Source organism: Drosophila nasuta, chromosome 3 (genome assembly GCF_023558535.2).
Source record: "Drosophila nasuta strain 15112-1781.00 chromosome 3, ASM2355853v1, whole genome shotgun sequence".
In the NCBI taxonomy this organism is placed as follows: domain Eukaryota; kingdom Metazoa; phylum Arthropoda; class Insecta; order Diptera; family Drosophilidae; genus Drosophila; species Drosophila nasuta.
The window spans coordinates 35,994,070-36,008,897 of NC_083457.1; the positions used below are offsets into that span (position 1 = coordinate 35,994,070).

Genomic DNA, 14,828 nt, shown 5'->3' on the forward strand with positions numbered 1-14,828 from the left:
AAACAATTTAGTTTACATTTTTATATTTCTTAATGGGTCTTCGATAGATAAATTTAATTGTTCATCTTACATTATTGAGTAATATCTGTTTGTTATAGCAGAAGTTGTCTATCCGCTTTTTTTCTTTATTATAAGACTATTAAATTTAAGTTTTTCGCGTTTGTCATATTAAAAACTTGTGTGATATTCTAGGAAATTTTGCTTTACACAAGTTGAAAGTTGCTCTTACACTTTGCTATATAGATGGAAGACTTTTAGTTTGTGTATTTTTGCTCTCCTTCAATTTAGCTTTAATAGACTTACCTACATCCTTCGTAGTCACTTTGCTTAAATCATGTCAAAGGACATTTATGATTCGAAATGTGCCACACTTGCCTTTGGCTTTTGCTTAGGCTTTTAAATCAGTTCATCCTGCAAATCCAATTAAGAATTGTTGGCCCAGTTGACTCTGTTGGTCTGTTGGTAAGAAAACAGGCCTAATGCCTGGCACATGCCAAACAAGCCAAACATTATATGTATTTTGTGTGACCAACAAATTCATATTCAGTTTTTGGGGAACCTATTCATATGATTACCTTAACTTGAAACTCAATTAAAATCTCTTTAGGAGCTGCTTGTGTTGGCCACAAATTGTTGGCTTTAACTTAAGTGCTGCTCCCAGCCCGAAAACTAGTCTGTAAATAAATTTGTCAACGCAGCGTAATTAAAAGTGGCAACGCTGGCACCCCACAACAAAGCCCTCCGTCCCCCATCCCAACTTTAATTTCAATTCTAACTCGAATTTATCCCATTCCTCCCTGGGCAAAAGAACCGCAATTTATGCCTGGCATGGAATTGGAATTACTTTTAAGAAGAGAGAGAGCATAATGCATGCTTGTGTATGTCGAGGGATATCTCAACATATCTTCTGGTTGGAGTTAAAAAGTCAAGGGTTAAAGGGTGAGCGTTGCCGGACAGCCTAAAAGTATGCAAACAGAATTAATTAACCATGCCTGTTGAGGCTGTTGAAAGTTTCAGTTGGCCGCAAAGTTGAATTCTCTCTCTCTCACTCTATCGTTGAAGTTCTCGGCTCAGTTGCACTCTCGCACTTATTCCCCCAAGAGCGTGTGTGACAACTGTACTTGAGGTTCTCCACCAACACACAGACTTATTCTACATATATATGTACATATACATTCTTTCGTATGTAGATAGTTGTGCGTTAAACTTTGAAGTTTTGCACTCCTCAAAAGTTGCATAAAATTGCTGGTAAAGTGCTTTGCTAACTGGATAGAAGGACCTCTGGCCTGGAATGCGGTTTGTCAAGCCAAGAATGTCGGCATCTTTCGCAAGTTTTTCATTAACTGCTGTACAAGAAACCTTAAGTTCAACCATATACTAGGTATTTAAATTGAAACGAAAAAATTCGCCAAAACTCGTTGAATAAAATGGCAGGAACAAAAAAAGAAACCGGCAAGAGCGGAGTGGAAGCAATGCCGCAAAGCGAGCGCAGCAAATTGGAAAAGATAGCACACAAAGCGCAGAGCATAGAGCAACAACATTAAAAATAAACCAAGCAAAAAAAAAGAAAGCACAAAAATTGGGAAAAAGAAATGTGGAGGGATGTGGCGACAGGTGAAGGAGCGACATTCGCCATAGAAGTCGCCCTCTGGGTAACAGCCACTAGACGGGTGGCGGTAAATACCCCATATCTAATATCCTGCAACGCACAGGAGAACGCACAACATCACAAGCAGAAGCATCAGCAGCAGCATCAGCAGCAACATCAACAGCATCAGCATCAGGAGTCGCATCGTCAGTCGCTGAAATAATTAACTCGGGCCCAAGCATCCCATCGTCATCATCGTTGTAGTCATCGCTTTTGCCAGGACTCATCATCGTTCCCATTCTCATCATCTTTAGTGCGCCTCGCTTGTCTGCAGCGAACAGGAATTCATCAACATGGACAACGACTTCGGTACCTTTCCGTTCTCCTTGTTTTCTCCTTCCATCCAGCTGCGACGCAAACCTTATAAAAGAAACTTCAATTCACTTTGCTAGCAATTCGCATCAGCAACTCGTACAAATAGTCTCTCCATTGGGTGCTATAGATTTTACTATTAAGTTTGTCATGCTGCTCAGCTACAGCCAACTTAATAATGCGAAAAATGTTGGGAGTTGCCAGATCGATAAGATGAGATGAATAGATTATAGAGATTGCATTTATGTATATAAAATTAGAATTAGGTTGGAAAATAAGTGAATTTTGTAGGAACGGAAATACATTGAAGTTAAGGATTAGATAATATTATTTTAAATATTTTTTTTTTCATTCATTATTTTAGTTAAATTTTTATAAATGCAACTAGTGAATGCTAATTATCGGTGGTTTCTCAACAATGAACGTTTTCCTACTCATCCTTCCTTTAAAGGGTATTAAATTGTTTCTCTATTCCTTTGCGCTTTTATTCGCTGTTTGCAATTTCCCTTTCGAAGCTGTGAATAACGGTATAATTATAGAATGCCCCAGAGTTGCAAAGGGACGGATTGCCAGCTAGTCGGGCAATGGAAGGGGTTACAAACTGAATTTGATTTAAGGCCTCGAGCAACGAGCGTGCATATTGATTGAAATTTTGACGTACAAATTGTAAATGAGCAAATGAGTTTCTCTTTAGTTTTCCTCCTCTTTCCCCTCTGTCAATTGTGTTGCCCCCTTCAGTTGAATGAACTATTTGTTATTGTAGAGACCAAAATCCGCTTAGAGGGAATCGGCTGCCTAATTGGCCACCAACCTGGCAGCGACTTGTTGTCTAGTTACTGACCAGCTGCGCTTGAGCTAATCCCTACCAATTTGTTGTGCCAAACTCAACTCGCATCCATCTTTGACTAAGCATGCAGACAGACAAATAGATATATAGAGGACAGACAGTCCATTGAAGCTGTTGAAGGGAAGAGACTGAGACCGAGCATAATTAAGTTGGTGTATTTCATTTTCAATTATGCTGGCAGTTTTGTCATTAGCTCCTTAAACAGAGCTGCTCTTCGGAATGGCTAATTGAATCTGTGGTAAACTCAGTTCAGTTCAGCTCTGTCTCAGGTTGCTCAGAGGGTGCTAACCACAAACAGCATTAGTCGCCATAGTCTTGCATTATCAAGTGTCTGAGCAACGCAATGAATCATCATCGCATCGCATTGAATCAAGTGTTGCCTTTTGAATGCCAGTTGAAAGTATAGAAATCGATTGCAAGTTAGTCATCGTATTTGTTGCTCAAATTTGAATTGCAATTGAAGTTAAAAATTTAATTTGGAATGAAAAGACACACTTTCTACATATAATTTTCATTAAGTCAATTAAAGTAAAATAATATACTAATTATATTGACAGAAAATCTGTTATTTGATATTCAACAAATTTAATTTTTTTCTAATTCAATCAATAGATTGTAAAGCACAATCAAACCTATTAAGTGACAAATAATATAATCTTTTTTATGATTTGTTGAATAATGAATTGTGTAAATTTATGCTAACAATTTATTGACTGTTGTAATTGGCAACAAAGGCAGAAAATATGGCATTAATTTGTATATAAAAAAAACATGGTTTTTTGTGCTTTTGTGGTAAAAAAAAACTGTGTATAATAATACAAAACAAAAACAATCTGTCTAAGGAACTTAATTTGGGTGTGAATTTTTGAATGAATTTCGTCTTAGAAGATTCTTAAATATTCGTACACTTTTAACATAAATTTCTAACAAATTCAAGTAGTTTAAATTAAGGTTTCTTTGTGAGCTTAATTCTTGAATTGTATTTGCAATTGCAATTGCAGCAACATTGACAGTAGCAGCGTGTGCAAGATGTTTGCTTAACAGCTCGTCGACACGTATTAATAGACAATTAGGAGGACAATCCCAGACTAGGAGCTGCACTTGAGTAAATCTTAATCAATGCCACATTTCCGGACTTGTGTCACGCCTTCGGCTGTTGATTTTGCTGTTGCTGTTGCACTGAATGTTCTTGTTGCTCTTGCTGCTGCTTTTGCTGCTGTGGCAGCTGCTGCTTTGATTCTCGCTCTCTCTCTTAAACATGACACATATCCAATTAGCGAAATGCACTCGGAAATGCACTTGTAATCCAACAGCGGCGGAGTCGACGCTGACAATCATTTGGGGGCGTCATGATACCATTATCAGCAGGGGGCGTAATACACATCAATCGAGGGAGTTGACTTGTCGCATGCCCAAGGATGATAGCTGCTGCTGCCGGTTGGCAGGATGTGTTGTGCCCCAGAAGATACCCCAAACGGAAGACTGAGATAATCACACAACGATTGCCATGGCAGCCAGGAAGCCTCGAGGAACTGAGAGAGAGAGGCAACTGGAGAAAGTCAAAGTCAGACGGCGATGGTTGTGTGTCGAAAGAATTGTCACGTACACGAAAGTCGCTTAATAAACAGCACAAGCAGAATGCCACAGCCCTTCTCCTCTTCTCTTATCCTCTCCCTTTCCTTTCCCTTTGTTTCCTCCTTTCCTTCTCAGCTGACGATTTAAATGCAAATGTCACATGCAGTTGGCCCTTTTGCTCCGCAGCAGCCACGCCTCGAATTTTCCATTACCAAATGAGACTACATTTGTTGTTGGGCTTTTCCTTTTGTTTTTGCCAGTGAAAATGTCGTTGCTTTGATTTTTCTGGCCGTCAAAGTGGCAACTGAACTGTGCTTGTTGCATACAGCAACAAACTCGTTGCACATTTTCATAAACTTGCCCATCATTCTCATTTACTTTTCCAAGCTCCTTTCTCTCTATAGTTCTCTTTCTCTCTCGCTCCCTAATCCGCTTTTCGCCTGCGGTTTTCTCTGCTGTGACAAATTTTTATAAACTTTACAAAGTTTTCACAACTCTTCCGCTCATTTTGAGTGCAACTTTGTGGCAGACAAACCAGCCTCCCTTTTTGCTTTCCCCCATTTTTCTCCCTCTCTCTTCTCTAGTATGCATGCGATTTTCCTCTTTTTGCCCTCGAGACATTTATCAAACATAACAACAAAGTTAGCCCCAAAAACTAAATTGCAAAATTCGTCGTTGGGTTGGTTCATAAAGTTTTTCATGCTCAGTTTTTGGTTTTCGGTTTTTGCTTTTGCTCTGATTGTCTGCATCTGATCTCTGGTATATTGATGGCCAGTTGTCCGGCAACCAGAGGCTCCAAACCGGAGCTACACATTATTCTAATACTTTATGCATTCCTAGCTCGTTTATAATGAATCACAAGACTAAAATATCTCATCCAATGTCCATACTATCTTTGTTAATTTTAATGAAATTTGATGCATCTGCCTTACGTTTTTGTCAGTGAATTTTTTCAATTCAAAGTTAATAGCATACTTCTTCTTGATACTTCTTTATATAGAAGTATGCTTGTAAAAAGTCTATTTTACAGTTGCATTTGTTTTAATTTTTTTCCACTTTGGTCACCGTTATAAAAGTTCAAAAATTCTCAACAATTTTCCTTTATTCCAAAAGACATGTTTTAATAGCGATTTTTATTAAATGATAAAGATTCTAATTTAATTTTAAACGCAATGTTTTTTAGTATTATTTTTAATATTTATTATACGTATAATTAGCATTGAAAATTTCAGAATCCCAGCGTTATTGAAGCATCGAATTTAGTGTGAAAATTGCAGCGTTGATAGCTCAGATAGTCACAGTTTTTATATATAGATTTCTAGTGTCAATCTCTCGTGTTAACTTCGATTATCTTTAAATAAATAAATCATTTTAATTCAACTATTGCAAATTTATTTGTCCACAATTGCATATTTTTTGCCTTCGTGTTTAAATCGATTTTATCACGATTTAAATTCACGCTGCATTGTGTTCTGTCGCCGATGCCGCTGCCTCTTCTCTTCCCTTCAATCTCCTTGGTGAATATCATGTAAAAATTGTAAAAATATCCATCAACATGAAATATTGCTCAACAAACGGAAAAAAATTGCCTATTGCAATTAAGTTTTTTTCTTCAATGGAAAAGGCTGTTGCTGCAACAACATGTTTATTGTTTTGTTTTAATAAAATGACATCGTTTGAAGACTAGCCCTGAAAAACTGATGAAAAACTCGTTTGGTCTGTCGCTTTTCCGATTGGCATGCAGCTGACAGTCAGTCGTCTGCTGCATTTGCTGTCATCGGCAGAAATGGAAAATCCATCTGAAATTGCAAATTTTCGCACATCAATATTTTCCCAATGTGTACAGATTATGCCTCGCGAGTGTGGTGTAGTTAGCTTTTTTTGCGGTCAATGGCAATAATGGGCGTTCGCATGTCATCATCGCAGGTGATAAAGTCGCCGAAACAGGTGTCTGTTGACCCGCCATGACCCAGCAAATGGAATTGTTGCGGTAAAGCCTTTTGTTTGACGCATCTTTTGACACAAATTGACACGAGTTGTCGAAACGCACAAAGGTAAGTGACATTAAGGCCACTAAATAGCCGCCAATCAACACTAGATGGCGCCAGTTATGGCTTTTACAACTTTGAACTATGAAAAAGAGTCATGTGCATTACATATTATTTTACACTTGCATTTGTGATGAGATTGTTAGCAACATTGTAGAGTTCAAGTACGCCAAGAATTTTATTTTCCTCTGCTTGCTATTGGAAATTGCTTTTGCAATGCTAAGTGACATTAAGACCACTAAGTAGCCACCAATCAATGGAAAAGGGTTATGCGAATTACATATTGTTTTACACTTTGTGATGCAATTGTTAACAACATTGCAGAGTCGAAGTATGCCAAGAATTTTCTTTTTCATTTTCCTCTGCTTGAAATTGAAATAGTTGCTGGGCATTGCTTTTGCTGTTTGTGCAAATAAACTGTGACTTGTTAAAGTGTTGTTTGCCCCGACACTCACTCTGAGCTGAGCTAAGCTTCTTCCTAATGCCCAGGTAATCCTTTGCCTGTCTAGTGGTCTTTGTTTGTGCTTTGTGCTCTTCCCAACGGGGGAGTTGGCTTGGCTTTTGCAATTGCATTTTCCAAGCAATTGACGCTGAACTAAGCCAAGCAACAGGCAACTCAAGGAAGTCCTAAATGCCATAAAAACTTTAACAATTCTTAATTTGCGAGACGGCGCATTATACTAAATTCAATTGTGAATTGAGGAATTTCCCTTAGCTGTTGTTGTCTGGGCACTCGAGTGCATTTATGAAGTATGCTCCAAAGGAGCACCAGCTGTTAAAGATAACAACAACAAACAAGTAGAGCAACAATACGATGGAGCAGGATGTTTTTCAGCCGCGTCTCCATTTTTCATTATGACGCCCGCGTATTTGTCTTGGCAAGTGCCAGGACGATCTCTTGTCCTGTTTGTATAAAATTTTTGAGCCAAAGCGCACTGAAGTAAATAATAATAGCAACAACAACAGCAAAAACAACAATGAGCCAAGCGCACACAATGGGCAAAAATGTGCGGCAAAATGAGCAAAAGCAAAACGTAATTAAAACGCATTCAACGTCATCTTCATCATCAGCTTGCCAGCCAGCTATCCAGCAAGCTATCCGAGCTAGCTTCGTTCTCGTAGCGAGACAATTAAAAGCAGCGTTGCAGCCACCAAGGGATATATTTTGCCATCCACTTCCTGCAACCAGGAAATGGCAAAGGTGGCCAGCGAGTGGAGCAGCTTTGTCTGCTTTTGCTGCCCTTACCTCTACTACATTTCTATCTTCTATCTGCTATCTGCAGCCTTATCTCTCTATTCTTTTCAGACACTGCCAACAGTTTCAGTTTGCCCAGCGTCTTCTGCATTCACAACTCCTCCGTTTCGTGCTAAATTAAAATTAATGCAAAATTTGAATACGCGCCATTTTCATCTTGGCCAAAAGCAGTTGGCGGTTGCCATTTTATGAGCACTGCGCTCCGCGTTCTATTCAAGTGCCATGGCAAATAGTTAACCCAGCATTCAGTAAATTCATTTTTAATATTTTCGCTCTCTTTTTTTTATGTGCTTTATACTCCGCATTGCTAAAGGAAGCAGAGAAGGGTAGCATCTTCTTGAAATTGTATAATTTATAAAAAAAGTCTAGAAAAAGCTTAATCTAAAATAAAAGATGGAATAGATTTAATTGAAGTATAGAATTTTTACTGGGTATCTTCTTCAACTGAAAGTTCTTTAGCAAAGAACAAACGCAACTCGTTACATCTGCATTGTTCTCAACTTTATTTATACATATATTTATTTTATCAGCTATAACAATTTTTATTGGCTCATTTTAATGGTTGCCTCGATGCTTTTCACATAAGCTTGCGTCATAAAAAATGTGAGCATGAAGGACATGTCAGCTTAAGTGCCACTTTAGCAGAGTTAAAAGCCCCAAAAGCAAGCAAATAGCTGCTAGATAGAGTGTGCTAGCAAAGAAGCGGGCTAAATCTCTATGGTCATTACCGACTTATTTATGTTATGTTATTAATTTGTTGCAGCAAATTTAATTGGCATCGATACCATACATCATCAGACGCTGTCTGGCCAGGAGATCGATCAGTTGAACGAGCATCAGCTGGACAAGGTGGCCAACAATGTGAGCGTCTTCTATCGCGTCTCGCCGCGCCACAAGTTGGAGATTGTCAAGTCGTTGCAGCGCACTGGAAACATTGTCGGCATGACTGGCGACGGTGTCAACGATGGAGTTGCCTTGAAGAAGGCAGACATTGGCATTGCGATGGGCAAGAATGGCACCGATGTGTGCAAGGAGGCGGCTGACATGATATTGGTTAATGATGATTTCCACACCATTATGTGAGTAAATGAAATTTAGAATGAAAGTAGCTGAAAGTTGGTTTGAAAGAATAAGTATTCAAGAGTCACCTTCATTAGCGGAAAGTGACGAAGTATCTAGCTTACATATTCTCCCATTACATGCCACCTTCAGCTACTTTCATTAGTTACTTTTCCAAAACATATTTCATTGGTTTCTCTTTGCCTTGCAGCGCTGCCATCGAGGAGGGCAAAGGCATCTTCTACAACATTCGCAACTTTGTGCGCTTTCAGCTGAGCACCTCGATCGCAGCGCTCGCTCTGATCGCGCTTGCCACCCTGATGGACATTGCCAATCCATTGAATGCCATGCAGATACTGTGGATCAACATCATCATGGATGGTCCACCGGCACAGTCGCTGGGCGTGGAGCCCGTTGATCACGATGTGCTGAAGCAGAAGCCACGCAACGTGAAGCAACCGATGATCACCAAATCGGTGGTGGTCAATGTGCTCTTGAGTGCCAGCATCATTGTGCTGGGCACTCTGTGGGTATTCCAACGCGAGATGGCCGATGGCACGCTGGGCAAAACGAAGCGGGATACGACCATGACATTCACCTGTTTTGTCTTCTTTGACATGTTCAATGCGCTGTCGTGTCGGTCGCAGACGAAGAGTGTGTTCACCATTGGATTGACCACCAATCGCATGTTCCTGCTTGCCGTTGCCTTCTCGATAGTTGGCCAAATGCTTGTCGTTTACTTTCCACCGCTCCAGATGGTGTTCCAAACGGAGGCGTTAACGCCCTACGATATACTCTTTCTGGTCACGCTCACCTCCTCTGTACTCGTCGTTTCGGAGATCAAGAAGTGGTTCGAACGCTCGCTGGAGCGCAAGATGTACAGCACACGCTCCGAGCTGGACTTTGTATGACAAAACGCAAGCGCTAGAGATGAGTTGCACCCAAAAGCCGAGTAAATTAACAAAAAAATAAAATAAAAAAAAATAAAAAACAAAATCCAATAAAAAACCACAAAAAAAATAGCAAAACTATGCAAAAACCAAGTGAGGAGCGTGGCAGCAGAGAGAGAGGAGAGTAGAGAGCGGAGCGAAGAGGAGAGCGGAGAATTAGTGAGCGACATGTGTGTTTAATTTTACATTGGACTTAGTCAGCGCCAAAGCCAACAACAACCAATCAATATGCCCAAGATCGTGAAGCGAGAATCGAATAAACCAGTCGAACCAAATTTGTAACACACGTCAATATATATAGTATACCGTATATCGATATCAATATGTTAAACTGTCGAATGTCTTCGGATGCAGTCAATTCAACAATTAGTTTCTCCAAATTAGTAGCGACAAATGTAAGCAAAAGTTTAATGAACGTTTCGTGTTGTGTATCTCCTCCCAATTTACTTCTTACTTCTATTTTAGTTTCTTCAGTTTAATTATTTTATATTTTACAGTTTATGCGATAATCATTTTACATTTAAATTCCTTGTTTGTAAGTAGATAAATTTGCATACATAGTTTATATTTTAAATTTGATTCAGTTCTAAGTGCGAGACAATTGTATAAAAACAAAACAAATCTCTCTGTATATCTCAATGCATCTGATAATACAAGTATTCTTTACAATAACATATAATTTCCATTTTAATTGATGCAATCTATTTACATTTCGCTTTCCATTTAAACGTGCTGTAGTAATATTTAAAGTTATGTTTAATTTACAATTTTCCATTTAAGGTCTGCAAAATATGTTAATGTGATATTATTTTAAGCACATAGAAAGCAATAACACACAAACACACACACACCACATTTGAAGATGGAAAATGCAGTTTAATATTTACATTTCACATATGTTTAAATATTATTTTTGCTGCTTGATTAGCTCAACAGGTATTTTCATTTTCTGCGAAATAAATGTTTCCAACTGTAATTCACATGGAATGTATTCTTACTATATAAACCAATGATAAAGTTTATAATAATTGTTGTCTTTCTCCAACAGCAGCTTCGAGCAACAATCGAATTGAGAGGCTACGAAATTCCCCACCCCCCCGACAAAATGTAAAATGAAATGTGCAACAAGAATAAGAACAAGAGTAGCAGGTAGAATGGAGGAAGATGCAAAGCTTAGCAAATGGTTTTTTTAAGAATTTTGTTTATTAATTTATTCGGTAATTACAATTCGTGTACAACAGCAGCAACAACAAGCGAAACTCTAGCGCGAGAAACAATGAAAAACGTTTTTTTTTGGAAACTTGTCGACAATTCAAAATATGCAAATATTCTGCATACGAATTAATCAAATATTTGTGTAATTTGAATGTGGTCAGACAACAAAATGAATTTGTCAAATGTATTTGAAATGAAAAACAATGCAAATTAATGCAATTGAAAGAACCAATTGGTATCACTAATCGATTTATTTGTATTGCCAAGAGCAACAGCAATTCACATTTAGGTTAACAGCAACAATAAAGCAATAACTAAAACAATACAAAAAGTTGATTCAAAATAGGTTTTCATTAGAAATTGAAATCAATTATTGGTATCTACTTAATCAAATAGTAAAACAAAATGTTTATTTAGTAAATATAATCGAAATAGTTCAAACGAAACCATAAAAACAACAACAAAACAAAAGCATTCATTTGTATAATGAAAAGTACTTGAAAATATTTATGAAACAACAACAACAATACCAATATCTCTCGACATCCCCGATTCATATCATCACAGCTCAGCAAAAGTTTATATTGCAAATCAATTATCTATTTACATACATACATAAGTACCAAAAATGACATTGCACCGAAGCTTCTCAAGCACAACACAACACTTTTACTTCTTGAAATTATTCGAATCTTTGAATTGATTAGGAAACCATATATAAAAAGTTTCAGTAAGTAGATGATGCATATCACCAAATTGCACTTGGGACTGATGGCAAGGAGAGCTACTCAGTGAACTTGTTATCCTTGGATCGCAGCACTCTTAGGAACATCCTTTGCACTTTTCGGCACATTTTGTCGATATTAATCCGTGTTTTAGCAATCGCAAACTTTTATCTCAATCTCAAGGCTAACAAATAGTTATAAAATTTGTATACTTTAATGGACCAAACATTACAAATTGTTTAAATTATTTACAAAAGCAAAAGCATCACACGAACAACACACACAAAACACATCGAGTTCAGGCAAAGCTCTCATACTGCACACACTCATATATCATGGCAAGAAAATGTAACGCAAAAAAAAAAATGGAAAAGAAAAAAAAATCAAAAACAAAAAAAAGAAGGAATGGAAAAGGAAAGGGGAGGAAATAATATCTTAAATTAAATTTAATGGAATCGTTCTACAGAGCAAGCAAAATTCATTCATTATCATAGCCCACACATGCGTACACCACAACCACACATCTCATCCACAATGGTAACAATAATTAGTAAATTAAGTGTATTTAATTAATTAATTAACAAACTATTGCATATGTGAATGTCTGAATAATGAAATTAATAACAAAATGAAAACAACATACGAGTTAAATAACTAGCGAAATATCAGCAACACAGGTATAAATTTATATACTACTATATACTTATTATAATTATTATTATCTAGAGTTCCAGTTCGAGAATGGAAATTTCAAATAAAAAATGGAAAATGCAAATGAGTGGCAACAGATTTTGATGAATTTTTAAGGCAAAAGTAATTGACGATTTGCTTGCTAGCAAGAATTTATACTTATTTACTGATTACTGATATTATATGCATAATACAAAATAACTAATACAAGGATACTTAGTCGAATGAAATACCATATAACACGTGCTATATATATATAAATGTAAATGTCTAAAACTTCTTCTGGCTTCAATATTGCACAGCTAACTACACATAATGTACTACTTCTTCAATACTTATAAAATATGTATTATTTTCGAAGCTCAAAATATTTCGCTTTCAACACTTTCCTTTAACAATTAGTTAATTGTTTTAAAGAATATGTACAAAACTCTGGAACTAGTTTGTTTTCTGTTAACTCTGATTCAAAGAAAACTATACGCTAACTAAACAAAACAGAAAAAGAAAAGAAAACTATGTCTAACTGTGCTATTAAATGTAAGCTTAAATAATATACTATATATAGATGAATATCCATAATAGAGCTATATAATGCGAATGCGAGTATTTCCAAAATATTTCCTATACTATTTCTATCAAGCTCTAATGAACAAATTCATCAAATCTTAACTAAAACTGACGAAAGTATTGCAATTATTTGACATTTGAGTTACTAAAGTCGCGCTCTATGAATCTAAAATACTAAACAAATTATACAATTAACAATAATATACCATATATTAAATTAAACCAATCTCAAATAATATGTATCACCGACAAAAAAGAAATACAAATATTTACTAATAAAACTAACTTTATGTAGTACACCAATTGGGAAGGTTCTTTTTCTTTTTATTCATTTTAAAACATGCAATTTTCTCCGCTGTTTATAATACAACATTTTCTTAATACTCTATATTGTAAAATTTAATCTTCTGATTCTTCTTCATCAATCGGATCGAACCCAATTTCGATGAAACGTGAGGTCCAACCATCTAAATCGATGAAATCATAGGCAACTATCAAACTTGGATGCTTCAGGGCATTTTGGGTCTGAAATGTGTTAAGATAAAGATTGATTATTGTTGCTAAATCTGTAAATGTTTGAAGTCACTTACCTTCTTCATGTCCTCTTCCGCGAGGGTTTCGGAAAGATTAATCGTAAATGATTGTGGGTCGCGGTTCTTAAGCACAACCGACAACCGACTGGTGCTCTGCTTTAGGAAATCCGGATCCAATGTGCAGCCGGTTAAATTGAGAAGCTCTAAATTCTCAGCAGCCTCGACAACGCCCCAGATCTGATGGGTAGTGGGCAGCGATCGCATGTTGATCAAATGCAGCTCTTCGAGATTCTTTAGCCGGGAGCAGAGGGTGTGCAGCTGTGACGCCTCAATGTCATCGTCCTGCAGCACCAGACGACGCAGGTTGCTCATACGCTCGATGTCGTCGCACAATCTATCGCTGCTCCAGAAAGCATCGAAGAAGGAGAGCGCATTGACGCGGAGGGGCGCCAGCTTGGCCACCGATTGCAGCAGATGCTCGTAGTAGTCACGAGTGTAGAAGGCGAGCCTCGTAAACTTGGGCAGCTTCATCAGATTCGGCATAAAGTCACCCAGCAGATGGTGATCATCGATCACAAGTTCCTCCAGAAATGGAAGCATTGAGGCACCCACCAAATCATCTCCCAAATTGACTGAATAACCATAGAAGAGTATTGTGAGTTTGTGCACAGGTACCTTGACAAAGGTGCGTAACAACATCCGAGGATCTAAAGATTCGCAACAATAGAAATGCATTGATATCAACCGTGTCCACCTCCACATATATCTGCCGGTAGCATTGCTTTGAAGAGAGAGGTGCACGATGTTGGGAAACATTTTGGTCATCATATTGACGTCATCGTCCGGATCGTTGTCTGTGTTGAAGATCTCAGCGTCCAAGCTTGTCACTTTGGGGAACTCATAGCCCTCCCACTCCGGCAAGAGATTCGCCGATCCTCGAGACATTACAATGCTCGTGACAGTTCCACAGGTCTGCTTCAGTAGTGCGTGCATATCGTCGGGATACTCCTCGAAGTGCTCCAGCTCAGCTCCTTGTACATAAATCTCCCTGATGTGTTGTTTCCAATGATATTCCACATTATCACGTAGGCTCTTGCAGACGTGCCTGAGTGCCATTTGATCCGTTAAATCTTTCACATATCGTATAATCCTCAATTGACAATCGTCGGGTAGTTTGTCTAACATTGCAAATTTTCACTCTTTATTCGTATCCAAAATATTAAACCTTTATGCGTGTTTCACTTGTGTTGTGTTTGAACTGTAAATGTTTCAAATTCGTTTTGATTGAAATTGACAAGCAGCGGTAAAAACAGCTTCGCTGCGTGACATCACTGCAACATAGAGGTAAATAAACATCGATAACACTATCGATGTCGCCCTTTTCTTCAAACATTTATATTTACA

The 14,828-nt window shown here is 37.7% G+C and overlaps 2 protein-coding genes across 11 annotated transcripts in view; one reads left to right on the forward strand and one right to left on the reverse strand.

Moving 5' to 3' along the window:
* The window catches only part of LOC132793161 (calcium-transporting ATPase type 2C member 1), a 66,650-nt gene extending 53,456 nt beyond the window's left edge, over positions 1–13,194 (forward strand). For 5 of the 10 annotated variants that reach the window (XM_060802850.1, XM_060802852.1, XM_060802855.1 and 2 more), the window contains exons 3-4: positions 8,449–8,764; positions 8,956–10,674. In XM_060802850.1, the coding sequence (XP_060658833.1) occupies positions 8,449–8,764; positions 8,956–9,655 (1,016 nt within the window). In that variant the 3' untranslated portion in view covers positions 9,656–10,674. Of the gene's footprint in view, positions 1–8,448; positions 8,765–8,955; positions 10,675–10,742 lie in introns of those variants that run through there. The other 5 variants (XR_009633088.1, XR_009633085.1, XR_009633084.1 and 2 more) reach the window with 5 other exon arrangements.
* LOC132793163 (uncharacterized) lies at positions 13,188–14,828 on the reverse strand. Its single transcript, XM_060802857.1, has 2 exons — positions 13,482–14,828; positions 13,188–13,416 (listed from the first exon to the last, which is right to left on the reverse strand). The coding sequence occupies exons 1-2, from the start codon at positions 14,607–14,609 to the stop codon at positions 13,291–13,293; spliced, it is 1,254 nt and encodes a 417-aa protein (XP_060658840.1). The 5' UTR covers positions 14,610–14,828; the 3' UTR covers positions 13,188–13,290.

What these genes read in the sequence shown, in the direction of transcription:
- LOC132793163 (XM_060802857.1), bottom strand. Translation starts at nt 14,609, where the DNA reads ATGTTAGACAAACTACCCGACGATTGTCAATTGAGGATTATACGATAT. An exon ending in CGGAAGAGGACATGAAGAAG is followed by an intron (nt 13,417 to 13,481) that starts GTAAGTGACTTC and finishes AACACATTTCAG; the next exon opens with ACCCAAAATGCCCTGAAGCA.